Source organism: Pithys albifrons, chromosome 4, assembly GCF_047495875.1.
Source record: "Pithys albifrons albifrons isolate INPA30051 chromosome 4, PitAlb_v1, whole genome shotgun sequence".
Taxonomy (NCBI): Eukaryota; Metazoa; Chordata; class Aves; order Passeriformes; family Thamnophilidae; genus Pithys; species Pithys albifrons.
In genome coordinates, this window is record NC_092461.1 from 62,253,124 (window position 1) to 62,267,704 (window position 14,581).

Sequence of the window (14,581 nt, forward strand, 5' to 3'; positions counted from 1 at the left end):
TTGTTCGTGTGTAGAAGAGTCCTTATTGACACCGGAGAGCCCGCTATTCCTGAATACATCAGCTGTTTAAAGCAGGCACTGTCGGACTTCAATATCTCGATTCAAGAAATTTTAGTGACACATTGGCATCATGATCATACTGGTGGAATACCTGATATCTGCAAAAACATCCCGAGTGGTAGGCCAGAGATTTGGGATATTGCTGAAAATGGTAGATACGTGGCAAGAAAAAAACATTTCATGAATGCTTCTGTGCAAATCAGCTGGATTATTCTGCGGGAATCTTCATACAAACTATGCGTAATTTCATGATACTGTTACAGTGTGTTCAATGAGAACAATGAATAATCTAAATATTGTAATTGTAGTACTACCGTTTTTCTTCAATACCTGCACATACCTTCATAGTGATTTTTTTATGTGGGGATAATGAGAATTTAGAGTGCTGTCAGCAGTTTACATGGTATTAAGAGATGTGAGAAAAACTTGATACTCCTTCCTTTTTACGTTGACGGCAATGACAAATTGATGTTATTTTCACTTATGTAAAAACAAATAACTTGAATTTTGAAAAGAAATATGCCTAACTTTGAGATTCCTTAGAGGAGCCCACTAGTAGTTGCTGACAAATTCATAGGCCTCACATCATGAGGGAAAAGTGGTAGGGTAGTCTGCAGGTAGATTCTGATCTAAAAACGTTTATTTTGTGTTGGTAAACAGTAAGAGGTATTTCTGCTTTAGTATCTGGGAAGAGAATAATCAGTATAGATCATGCAGTAATTCCTAACATCATTGGACTTTGTCATGAGCTTTGTCACAGGTTTTAGTTTGTAAAGTTGCCAGGTGTTTATCTGCAAAGAAGCCTGGGCACTACTGAAAACAGTTGGTGTCTTGTTGAGGATTTTGTCTTGTCAACCCATGAGCATGGTTGTAAAGACTAGCAAGGGATATAGATGCCTTTGTGGGTTCTTACCCATAGCTGTTCCAGGCAAGGCATTTAAAGTTCATGCATAGTTCAGAATGATAAAAGCTGAGGGAAGTTGCAGGTCAAAAAGTCTTCATCCAGTTTTAGGCAAATGTTGAGTAGTGGTGCTTCTGTGAATTGGAAAGCAGAATGTGAGCACAGAAATCTTAGTGGTGTTGTAAAAGGTTGGCAAGGTTGTCTGTTGGTGAGTCAAGAAGAAACATTTGTAAAATATAATAATTACTGACGTTTCTTGTAATTTTGCTTGTGATTTTTTTAATCTTCAGATTTTTGCTGGTACAGGGTATAGTATTCAGAATCAGTGGTTTTCACTGTTGGGTGGTTTTGGCTCTAGTGTAAGGTTGCTTTACAACTATAAAGTTACTATGCAGAATTTGTTTCTAGTTTTGTATTCATACCGGTGATAATTAATAGTACTTATTAAAAAGTAACCTCTATATGGAATTAGTTTTGTAAGTGACAAATTCAAAACATCATTTTCTTTCTTTAGAGTCAGAATATCGCATCTGTAAGCTCCCTCATGTCCCTCACTGCGAAGAAACAATAGAAGGAGGACACAAATATTTTTATCTTAAAGAGGGAGATGTGATACAGACAGAGGGAGCCACACTCAGGTAAATACCAATTTCTGCAAGTTCTTTTTTCTTCAGAATTCTGACGTGTACATGTATCCTAATTTCTATGATTGCAAATCCTTACATCTAATATTTTCAGCACTTATGCATGTGGATTTCGTGACATGGTCTAGCAGGATATGTTAATACAAAGAAATTGGTTTTATGAGTACAGATTATCAGGAGTTAGCCTTTAGTCTTTGGACTCAGCAGAAAAATTAAGAACTTTTCCCTAGCGAAATATTGTGTTTGGGAAAAGCAAATAAAATTTTGCATGCTTTCTCATCACTCTTTCATAAATAGTTACTATTAAAATTGATACTTTTGTGGAAGTGTATGTAGTCTGCATGGATTATTTAGCATTCCTTTCTCTTTACTTTAAAAATATTTCCCTAGGAGACATTGAAACATTTAATACTTGAAATGTTAAATGTTAAACCTTGAAGTTATCAGGTTCTTATAGGGTGCCAGTTTGACAGGTCTTCTTCACAGGGAGCATATTGCCTGTAATGTGTAATATTGAATGAGTGTGAAACAGAAAGCCGCTCTGCCTCACAGAAGCACACAGACACACCAAAAAGGTCTGATTGTTCTGTTTCTGGACTTCTTTCATTAACAAGGCATTACTCTTCTAACCACAAGGTTTGCTTGTTTTCCTCAGTTTAGCTGGGAATTATATCCCAACTTGCAGAATGTCAGTTGGTTGATTGGAAGAAAAAGAAAAACGTATTTTTAAAAAAAGAGTATTTTTAGGATATATTTGTCCAAAAGCATTTTATTTTGTTAGTGTAAAAAAGACCCAGTATCATATTGCATATTGAAGACCTTTCACTTCCCTAAGTGGCCCATGTTTGGCCAAAAATTTAAAGATGGAAAACAACTTTTTAAATTTCAGTCCAAGTAAGACAAGAATGGCACATTTTGAAATTTGGGGTTGTGAAGGACCAGCAAGTGTAAGCATGATTTGTCTCAAACATTCCAACTGTCACGGCAGGCAAACTGTGATTGGCAGAGAGGATTCCGTGAAGGTGGTGCAGCCTATTCTGACCCAACTTCCTTTTCTGCCTTCACACTGCCTGCATCAGTCCCTCATCCCAACACACTTCTTGGAGGGCTTTAACAGGCTGGCTGTGCTGTTGTGGGAGTTGACAGCTTGTTGAAGTGTGTTGTAAAAATACAGGGCTAGTTAGCCAAGACCTTTGAAAAGTTTGTTGCGAGGACTAGGAGCTTGTTGAAGTGTGTTGTCAAAGGTAAGGGCTTGTTAACCCAACACTGGTACTCACCAGATCAGTGATTATTGGGTCAGCTTACCAATGTAACATGGTCCTTCTATTCCTCGTGTTGGAATTCCAGCCCAAGCTCGATGCCCGCAAGTAAGAAAATATCTTGGCGGCAATAGCCTTCTCCTGCCTCTTTAGTGGAAACCACCGTATCAATAGAAAAGTTGGAACTACCACTGGCATTCCAGCACCAGGAGCTGCTTGACTGGGAAATATTAGCATATAAGGGCTGATAAGGAGTTATGTCTGTCCATGTTACATTAGCATACTTAGCTGACCATTCCAGCCATTGTTGAGCATTGGGCATACGAAACACAAAACACAGAACTGTTTGCAGAAACAGATCCTAGAAGTTCTAATTCCTGAGGCTTCTGAGCCATTGAGGTATTCAGTTGCCACAGGGCTTGTGCCATTGCGTGCCCGAGACAACTGCCTGTGTCATTCTGACAGCAGGGATGGCTATTAGTTGGAGCACAATTCAGTGCATTTCGAATAGAGGCAAAATTCATACTGGCATCATCAATGCCAAAAGGCACAAAATCGGTGCTGTTAAAACTCGGAAGGCCAATCAAACACGTTTTGAAAGGATTCCCTACCTGAGATAGACTGATGCAAAGTTCCTCTTGCTTAGTCGCAGTGGCAAAGGTGAGCTAAATGTTTTGGGAAGGCAACAGGCTAGTGCAAACCACGTTCATAACGGTCAGAATAAAAAACAGCAAATACAGCATCATTGTCATTAGAGACTACAACTTACGTGACCTAAACAGACATAAACAATTGGCAAAGTCCTACAGTTTGGTTTTGGAATGTTACGTCGTCGCCACGCTGGTTGTCGTCCTCTGATGTCTCTTTGTTTTTCTGCTTGGTCGCTGCTTTAGTCCACTTCGCTAGGATCCACTGCGGGCCTGTAGGTGTTAATACGCAGTTATAGCCTCTGCCAAAAAATATTACTTCAGCAGGGCCCCTCCATTCACCTGTTTTACGGTCTTTATAAATAACTTTCGCAGCGCAGTTAGGTTGTATCTTAGGCAGAGCTCTGCCGTGTAGAAGGGCTGCAGGCTCCGAACTGTCCCCAAAGACACACAAATGATTCATTACAAAGAGCGCCTTGTTTACCCTCTCTTGAATGTCTAATTCACTTTTAAATTTGTCTAAGTACTCCTTCAAAGTTTTATTCATCCTCTCAACTATAGTCTGTCCTGTTGGGGAGTGAGGAATCCCGGTTTTGTGATTTTTTTTCTTTTAATGTAGCTGACTGTTTTGCACTCTGTAAAACACAACAGTTGGCAGTTTATCCTGCCACTGGAGCAACTGGAATGCAGGTCTGCTCTCTTAAATTACAGAACACGTTTGCAGCCTGAATCAAGGATCATCTAAAAGACACATTAAAACAGTGCAGACTGTCTGTGTTTTGCATTAGATGGAATTAGTTCTTTTTGACCAGCATCTGTTGCTATGCTAGGTTGACTAGGGAAATTAACCTTTTTTTTCATTTTCTACCCCAATTTTTGAAGATTGTGATTCTGACATGATACCTTGAGCAGCTCCAATGCGGAAAGCTTCTGTTGTGCTCTTTAATATCACATATAATGACTATGTGCTTTATGCGGAACTTTAAATTTCATTATTGAGTGATTTTATCATTTATTAGATTTTGCTGTATTAGAAGTGCCCTTTAGATTACATTCTCCTAAAAAAATCAGCATTCATTAGGACTAACCCCTTCTGTATTAGCCCAGACACCACAATTCCTGTCACACATGAAAAGACCACACGATATTTGGGAGATTCTGCAATTTACTACTTGGCAAGAAAGAACTTCTGAAGATGTTAGATATTGCTCTTTCTTGAGTTCTGGCTGCTGTTTAAAATAATCTGGGAAGTTTAAATCCTCAATGTTTGGTTTCTGTAAAATATTTTCCCAACAAGGAAAACAGAGAAGAAAGAAGCAGCAAATGAGGGGGAAAAAAAACCTGTATAGTGTTTGATTCCCCACTGCTGAAACCACCTTTTCATGCTCTCACTGATGTATGCAGGTCCATTGTCTGCTTTAATAGTCTCTGGGACTCCCATGACAGCCACACACTGTGTCAAGTGGCGTTTCACATGTAAGGCCTTTTCTCCCATCTGTGCAGTGGCCCATACAAACCACAAAAAGGTATCAACTGTTACATGAACATATTTAAGCCTACCAAAGCTGGGTACGTGTGTGACATCCATTTGCCAGATCTCTAAGGCTTTTAACCCGCGTGGATTTACACCTATGCCAGTCCCAGGCCCATTATGACTGCATTGAGGGCATGTCCTTACAATCCGAGAGGCTTCTGCGTGAGAGAGAGCTCAAAATCTCTCATCAGACCTTTGGCATTCTGATGAAACTGACCATGTGCCATCCTGGCAGACTCGAATTTGTTAAGTGGACAGTGGACAGTTATTGCAGCAAAGACTAACGCATCTGCTTGCTCATTGCCCTGTCCGAGACCTAAGGTCCACTGATGGCTCCGTATGTGAATGACACAATACAGCAAGCTGCGTTGTCGAATAGCTTGCTGGAGCTGCTGGAACAATTGCAGTAGTTGCGGTCTGCCAGTCTCTCTTATTGCTGCATCCTTGATATGCTGGGCAACCCCTGCAACGTACAGCGAGTCTGTTACCACGTTCAGGGAACTCGTTATCCAGTTATTAAATGCCCAACATACTGCTGTAAGTTCTAATGTTTGCAGCGTATCCTTAGCTGTCCCCTTTAACACTTTCTTCTGCCACTCATCATCTGTTTTCCATACAATTGCCGCAGTTTTTGACAATTTTCCTGCATCAGTGAACACGGTGACAGCATCTATAAGTGGTGGAGTAGAACATAAGGGTATGCCTGACCATTTCTGGGTAGTTAACAGAGCCCCAAGTTCCCCTGATGGAAACTGTGTGGTTACCGAGCCTGACCACCCTAACAAGCTTTGTTGGAGCACCTTGAAATTCTTTAATGCCCATTCGAGTTCTCTCAGTGTCATGGATAAGTGTACGTATTCTGGTTCTGCCCCTGAAATGGCAACTATTCTTATCCTAGCCTTCATGATAAGGTTCGCCATGCTTTCTATGAGTGGCACAATACTCTTCCTCGGCATCACAGGACCGAATACCCATTCTATTAAACACACTCTCTCCTTCTGGTTTCCCCCGTTTTTCTTTTGCCATTGGGCAATGACTGCATTTACATACGGGGCGGAGAGGAGAATAAAAACCGAGAATGGAGTATTTAAAATCCTGCGGTGTGTCCACATACTGTTAATTTTGTCTATAATGTTCTGAAGGGCAACATGTTGTGTGCCGGACATACACACAAGGCTGGGTAGGATCTGTGCCTGTTAGCAGTGGCAGTAACGGTGCAAGGTCCTCATTCCTTAAACCTACAACCGGTCGTACCCATTGCAGGTCTCCTAGTAATTTTTGAGCGTCATGCAGTGTAGTAATATCTGTAGATAGGGTTAGTTTCTGAGGGCGAATTACCGAGTCTGAGATAACCCATCCCAGATATTTCCAGGGCTGGCTAAACTGGAGTTTTTCCTGCGCTACTTTGAGCCCAAAAGCAGAAAGGGTATTAAGAATTATGTGGATTTGTTCGGAGGCAAAGGTCCATTGCTGGCAGAAGACCATATAGTCTACACAATGGTACATCAGCATATGTGGCCATGCCTTCCTTAGTGGAGCTAATGCAGCGGCCACAAAGTGGGACTATTTTTCATGCCTTGCAGCAAGACTGTCCATTCAAACCACTTGGCTGGTTCTGCTCTGTTGATAGAAGGCAGAGTGAATGCAAACCTTTGAGTGTCATTAGGATGCAAGGGAATGGTAAAGAAGCAGTCTTTGAGGTCAATGATTAACAGTGGCCAATTCTCAGGTAACATTGCTGGATTTGGTAACCCAGGCTGTAATGCTCCCATCGTTTCCATCGGCTCATTGACCTTTCGTAAGTCATGGAGCAAGCGCCACTTGCCTGACTTTTTCGGAATGACAAATACGGCGTGTTCCACAGGCTAACAGACTCTTTTAAATGCCCTTGTTCTAATTGTTCCTGCACTAATTGGTGAGCAATTACAAGCCGCTCCCTCGTCGGCAGCAATTGGTCCACCCACGTGGGGCTGTCAGTCAACCACTGAAGTGGTCGGGGTGGGGCGGCTGCCCAATGACCGCGGCGAAAAAAACCACTCCTGCGGTAGACAACGTTATTCCCATCTGAGTCATGGCATCTCCGCCAAGAAGTCCTGCAAGCCCAGGAGGGAGAGGACAGACATAGACGGTAACAGAAACTACTGACTCTTTAGTAATGATTTGTACAGGGCCAAGGGATGTTTTTGCAGGAGCCATACCCCCTAAGCCGGTAACTCCTCCATCGTCTGCCTTTAACGGCCAATGCGATGGCCACTTATGGTGGCTAACCATGGTGACATCTGCACCCGTGTCTAATAACTGAATAGGACACTATGGGAGACAGGTCTGGACTGAACAGACGATCCAATATGAATTAGCTGTATCAGACATTTTATTAATGTCCATACAACACTTATATACCTTTGGGTACAGGGTTCATGCACAAGGTTCGTGGCTCAGCACTTAACGATTGGCTAATGGCCTCGTCCACGCGGACAATAGACTTTTGTTATTGGTTAGCCCGAGGTGTTCAGGAGCCGTCGCTGATAGACCGTCCTGTTGCTAACTCTGCAGCTGGCAGCTTTCAGCTCCCCTAAAGCTGCACCGCATTAAGCCATAGAGGTGCTATGACCTCCATTCCCCCTTTTTGTATGCGGTTGGGCTAGGGCTACAATCAAGGAAGGGAGCTTTTGTAACATTTCAGCGACGGGCTGGTTCTGTTCGTTTACCGCAGTCGGGACCGCCTCAGCGAGGAGGACATTTTGTTTGTGCCTGCGCCCTAGGAACTCTTATTAACATGTCTGCAAGTGGAGCGCCTTGGGCAGGGTACTGAGCAATAGCCTAGTTTTTGGATTAGCATTCTCGAAAGCCAGTGTCTTTAGCAAGTTCTCCTTCATGTCACCTTGCAAATCCGCATCAGAATCTAAGGCTTCTACCAATCTGTTTACATAATGTTCATAACTTTCACTGTCATTCTGCCTAATGCTTGCCCAATTCGGTCCTTTTTTCTCCAGCGGTATGCGTAGGAGTACTTTATACGCCGCATCAGCAGAAGCCCTATGGAATTCTGCTGGAAACTGCATTTGCGCAGACGTGGGAGCATACTGACCTTGCCCTAGTAGCATATCCAATTGTATAGCATATAAAGGATCTGCTTGAGGGCGAGGAGCATTAACGATTTTACGGCACTCCGCTTCCCACAACTTTTCCCAATGCAAATACTGTGCAGGAGTGCACACCATTTTAGCAAGAGCCATACAATCATTAGCAGACAACATTTGCAAACCAAAAATATAACAACATTTGATGCGATGGCTCGCTATGCAGCGTCACTGTGGATCAAAGCTGCTGGAACAGCTTCCAATCAAAAGGCCGATGTACCCCTGCAAGTTGACCTTGCGCGTTATTCTCATGGGCCACTGGAAAACACAAAGTGGACTCAATTGCACCTGCTGCAACCCAATCCCCTTCTAATAAAGCATCGCGAACCACACCAGACCACTGCCCACTCCCCTTTGGCAGTAACACTAACCCCCCACCCGACTCGATAACCCCATCTTTCCCCAAACTAAGAGCTTTCATATTATCTGTAATGTCAGCGGGTGGCAGTGGTGGAGCGGGTGGCCGTGGTGGAGCAAATGGCAGTAGGCGATAACCCGGAGCAGAGGGATATTTATAATTCCGAATCCGTTTCTTGCGGTCGATGTCATCCTCGGAATCGGAGTCACTGGAGGTGCTGGAGCTGTCTGGTAATGGGGTCGTCTTAGGGGTTTTCGGGCGGCAGCTGGGTCTTTCGGCTTCCACAGTCGATGGAGGAGTGAGTCGTTCCTGCCGCTTCACTGACCCTTTTTGCATTCTCACGCACTGGCACCTGAACGCCTGGGGCCACACGGGCTGTCTCGAATAGTCTAGACTGTCCACCGTGATCTTCATCGGCATCTAAGAATTGATGAGCCGCTAACGCCGCCTTCTTTTCGGCTTTATATTGCTTTAGGTGATTCATAACCTCTCGCCAAATCGGCCCTAGCTCTTTCGCTTCTTTTACTGCCATCTATGGTTTTTTCCCAAAGTCTGTCTCCCACCTCTCGCCATTCTCCGATATCGAAGACTGTCGAGGGCGACTTAAAGTGTCCAGCCTTTTCAGCCCAAGTAAGCAAACTCTGTAGCTTTTTTGCGGGCACGGCAGCCTCTCGCATAGCAAGAAATTTTATAAATAATTGATGAGCCACTTCCTTCGTCATTTGACCGAGTTGTGCAGCTTACCGGGCACCCGGAGTGTCAACTGTCCCTTTGGTGCAGACGACCTTCTCTCCCGAACCTTTCCTCTTTCAAGGGCTGCCGAATTTTATGGGTCAGCAACCCTGCACGTTCAGACCAGCTGAATTCTGCGGGGCCCCACGCGTCCAAGCTTTGCTGGATTCTATGGGTTAAGCATCCACGCACGTTCAGGCCAGCTGAATTCTGCGGGTCTGGGGTCCCTGTTCGAGCGCCAGATATGGGAGACGGGTCTGAACTGAACAGACGATCCAATATGAATTAGCCGTAACAGACGTTTTATTAATAACAACACTTATATACCCTTGGGTACAGGGTTCATGCACAAGGTTCGTGGCTCAGCACTTAACGATTGGCTAATGGCCCCGTCCACGCGGACAGTAGACCTTTGTTATTGGTTACCCCGAGGTGTTCACGAGCAGTCGCTGATAGGCCGTCCTGTTGCTAACTCTGCAGCTGGCAGCTTTCAGCTCCCTCAAAGCTGCACCGCATTAAGCCACAGAGGCAAACCCAGGATTTTTTTTTAACAGATCTTGGCCTTTGGGCCTAACTGCATATAAAATTCCTACAGTGTAGTGCCCTTTTTGAACCTTTGCCAAGTTCTCTTATTTTCTTCCCTAAATTAATAAATAAACCCCTTGGGAACAAGTTTGTGGCTCATTCTCTTGATGCTCTCTTGAGGTATTAAAGAACCATATATATTTTTTTTAAAGTAAAACTCCTGACTGAGCCATGAGCCTGCAGCTCCCACAACTGGAGTGTTACAAACACTTCTGAGACTAAATAGTGAGCTGGTTGCCAGAGTTAAGACAATTATACCATAAAGCATAGGAGTTCTCTGACACATGCTCTCGTATCCTTGTTCAGCCTGATGAGAATTTATAATGAACATCACAGCCCCTATGGAGTCGTGACAGGGGTAATGCAGCCAAACTTTTTGCTTGGTTAAAAGCAGGTCTTCTCACCTGGTTAATTCAGTAAGCACTTTAAGGATACTCTCAGATTCACTACTGGTTCCAAAATAGCAGTATCAGCATGTTAAATTTTTATTAGCAACCTTTAAGTTTTCAAGGTGTGCCAGGCAGTGTTTGGTTCATTTTCCATTGTTTGAACGTGTTAGTGGTTTCCTGGTAAAGTTTAATCAATAACTGGGGGATACCACTTCCCACAAAGGCAATATACAACCCATCAAGTTGATTTTGGTGTTGCCTCCACAGGGCGATAGCTCACCTGCTTCTTGCTAAGTATTCAGTAAGAGCTGGAAGTCCATTGCACTGGATGGTGCTGCACCTGTGGTCTCCCAGCCCGGGCTGGGAGCTGTTTAGCCTTGCCCTGTACACACCATGCTTGGCACCAGCTCTGTCAATTCCTGGTCACTGCTTTGAGTCATCTGCCGTTACGGAGAAGCTGATCCATTTCAGCAGTGATGCTGCTCGGAGCTGTGTGCTAATGCAGTGCTCATTCAAGCTGTGGATCCTTAATCTTTACCATGCAGGTGTTTAATGACCTGCACGTAGAACACCTAAAAGTTTTTGACAGCTCTACTCCACTGTGCCGTGGGGCTTTCAGGGAAAAATAAACTTTGGGAAACTGAACTTGGTCTGGGTAGGGTTCAGAAGTTTAGAGTTAACTTCTAAAGGAATAGATATCATCCTTAACCTTGTTGCTAAGTACAAGGTGTATGTCAAGCATTTCATACTTTTCAATCTCAAAATAACATGTCAGGTTTTCTTTTTTAAAGCTTCAGAGTAAAGCCTTCTAAAACAGAAATTCTACATGGCTGGTCAGCTCCCTTAACACACTTGCATAATGAAGTGTCCTGAGTAAAAGCATGTTAGAGATGATGATCTGTGTTCTTTTCATGGTATAATAAGGAAATGGACTGCAATTTGACAAAGTGATACCCTGTTTACCTCACTTTTCAGTCTTTTTCAGTCAGTTTTTTCTGGTTCTTATTGGGGCCTGCTTTGCAAGTGTATGGTTTTATCATTATTTTTTGTAGCTTCAAAAATTAAGCGTATATGTTGTGTGAAAAACTTATGTTTTTTTGTTGTTGTTTTAACAGAGTTTTATATACACCAGGACACACTGATGATCACATGATTTTACATCTAGAAGAAGAAAATGCTATATTTTCCGGTGACTGTATTTTAGGGGAAGGAACAACAGTAATTGAAGATCTGTATGATTACATGAAAACTTTGAAAAGGTTGTTAGAAATGAAACCAGATTTGATATATCCAGGTAAGTGGTTCTATTTTTAACTTTTCTCTCTTACTGTGTAATTTTAAAGTATCTCCTCTAAGAATTTGAGAACTCTTATTACAATCAAACACGGTTCCTGATGTAACAATTCAAGCTCATTCCTTAATAAGTGCTAAGCTGACTTTTTGGCATGGTGACTTGCAAGACTTGAAAATTTTTAGTAGTATTTAGTGAATCTTCCGTTTCTGTGCCCAAAGCCTCCAAAGGCCAGAATCTTTTCACTGTTTGAATCATACAGCAAATTTAATTTTCTTATACTATTCTATCCGTATGCCTTAATGTTACTATAGAAGAAAAAATGCTCGATGTTCTTTTCTCCTTTTCATCCCCACGTACACTGCCAATGTGAGTAACCTAATAATGTTTTTTGAAATCTATGTCTGTCTGTTGCAGCACAAATTAATCAGAAATTCATCATGGAAAGCTGCAGAATTGCCAAATGGTTGTCTTAGTTAATGACTTAGGTTAAATTTGAACAAGAGCCAAGGGGCCAAATGTGTTCTAAAAATAAATTGCCAATTCTCTCAGTCTATGACTTTCCTTTAATTTTTTTCCTCTCTCTGCAAACCTTTGGAATGCATTTACATTTCATATAAACCATGTGTCTATTTGACAAGACTGCATTTTAAGAACTTACTGTGTGACTGAGGTTTAAGCTCCTCAGTTGCTTTTCTAGAGTACATCTTAGGACTTTTTCTGACTTTTTCTGTTTCATCTTCTTCAACTTGTCATTCTGAGCTACTGTGATTATGCTTTCAGTTCTGTCTTGCTCCATTAACCATCTATGTTTAGCCTACTGTCTTGTGTTCACTCTTAAAATAGCTTTCTTTTGAAGTAGGTGTCCTTTAAATGCTGTAAGATCTAAGCATAGAAATGCTATTTAAGAAAAACTTCATTATAGATACTCCATAGACGTGAAGGCTGATGTAGACAGAATAGTGACTTAATCATAGTTATTGACTTCACTACTCTTAAAACTAACAATATTTTAGCCTCTAGAATCTCACTCAAAAGTTCTGCTTTCTTTCTCAGATCCCTACAAAGCACAGTCTGTGACTCTAATTGAATTTCTGCCTTCTAAACCCCACATATGCTAAATTCTATCTGGTTTATCAATTTTATCTGTTGTATTTCACTTTGTTCTTAATGGTTATATAGCTGGATTACAGATTCACCAAGGCTGAATATTTGTGCCCTTTATTTGTAACTGTTTGCTGCTGTTGTAACTGTGTTCATATTGTCCTTCCAATTAGAAAGCCAGTCTGATATTAAGCATTTTCAGTGATGGGTAGCTAGGTCCTCAGACAGTTCAGAATTAGCTTTCTTTTTTCATCCATGCATCACAAAATATGTGTGCAGTTCTGCAGAAGATGGTTATTGTCCGATCAGAACAATTGTTTATACTGTTGGGTAACTAGCAGAATGTAATTTGCTTTGCCATACATTCTGTCTAAACACAATACTTTGCTGCAGGTTTAGGTCTTCATAATTCTTTAACTGTTTCTCTGTTCCCCATCCATGCTTTAGAACACATGTGACAGCTTCAGAATTAGATGAATTTTTGTAACAAGCTGACTTCTGGCTAGCTCTGAGTAGCTGGATTTTACCAATCCTTCTTCTTCCGTGCTCCATTATTAATTTAATGTGGAAATTACTCAGGCAGAATACTCATGATGTCTACTTACAGCTGATTTTTATTGAGAATCCCTGTGTTGTAGTTTGGGATTATTATGTAAATTCTCTCCCCTGCCACTTAACTGCCCAGGCCAGCGGTTAACAAAAGAAGCAGTTAACTGTGATCGCTGGGGTGGGGGCAGGTTTGTCTCTTTTGGTTTGTTTTTTTTGGATATTCTCCTCAGTCTTGGCTCGGCGGAAGGGGGGAGTGGGGACTCCAAGGAGGCAGGCTGCCCTGCTGGTTACTGCTGGGGTTTTTCCCTGGCTGTCTTGCCGCTGCCTACTTCGGACCACCTTTTCCTGCCGTGCTGCTGCCTGCCTTGGATTTGCTGCTGGTTGCTCGTACTTTTCTGCTTCTTGGACGGGGAACACAGGGGGAAGAGACTGAGTCCATCTGAAAGCCCACTGCTCGTCTGTTTCGCTGGAGAGGGACTGAAACTCACTCTGCAGCCAGCCGAGCTGTGACAAGGACACTTAAGTATAACCTTTTCTCCCGGAGGAAAACCTGCTGGGTTTTGTTGTTGTTTCTTTTTTCTCTTATGGTGTTGGGGAAGTGGGTTGCACTAGTCTGTTTACATATATATATATATATATATAGCAGTTATCCTTCTTGTATTAAAATTCCTTTTCTTAAATTTGATAAAGAGTAGTGTGATTATTGTGGAGGAGGCCCCTCCCCTGCTTGTGGGTAAAACATTTTGGTTTTTCCCCTCAAACCGAGACATTTCTTGGCGCCCAACGTGGGGCTTGTAAACAAAGAAGGATAACTGCTATTTTGTGGCACCATGTGGGTCTTGAGCTTAGGGTTCATCAGGACCATCCTGTATAATATATTGGCTTTTTGTTGGTACAAATTCATGCCAAAAGGAGCGGCAGGTTTAAGTCTTATCAACAAATCAATGAGCAAAACTCAAATAGCCGCAATTATTATTGAGTTCTTACTCTGGATTTATGGTGCCATGAATTCGATGCCTTTGGATGTCATGTGGGTGGTGCTCTCCAGGCTGTTTTCCTGCCGCAACCTAAGCTGCTACCTCTGGGGATTCAGTGATAATAGTACGGACCCTTGGGAAGGAACAAAGGGGAATCTCTTCTCCCAACCCTTTGTCCATTCCCCATTCAAGTCTGCTACAACAGCTTTTGAGATGTTTAAATTCTCCCTGGATGCCAGAGATATCTTGCTCTTTATGGTTTTTCTGCAGGGTTGTATCCCTGCAGCTTACAGAATGTTTGAAGGTAGGGCCAGGGTTTTTCCAGAATGCATTCAGAAACCTAGCCCAGTGAAGGGGGAAAAGCGAGAGAATAAAACCCCTGATGCCACAGTGAAGGGAGAAAAGGATGAG

At 42.5% G+C, this 14,581-nt stretch overlaps 1 protein-coding gene across 2 annotated transcripts in view; it reads left to right on the forward strand.

Moving 5' to 3' along the window:
- The window catches only part of LACTB2 (lactamase beta 2), a 29,805-nt gene that overhangs the window by 768 nt on the left and 14,456 nt on the right, over positions 1-14,581 (forward strand). For both annotated transcript variants that reach the window (XM_071554365.1, XM_071554364.1), the window contains exons 2-4: positions 15-178; positions 1,476-1,599; positions 11,365-11,543. In XM_071554365.1, the coding sequence (XP_071410466.1) occupies positions 15-178; positions 1,476-1,599; positions 11,365-11,543 (467 nt within the window). The remainder of the gene's footprint in view (positions 1-14; positions 179-1,475; positions 1,600-11,364; positions 11,544-14,581) is intronic.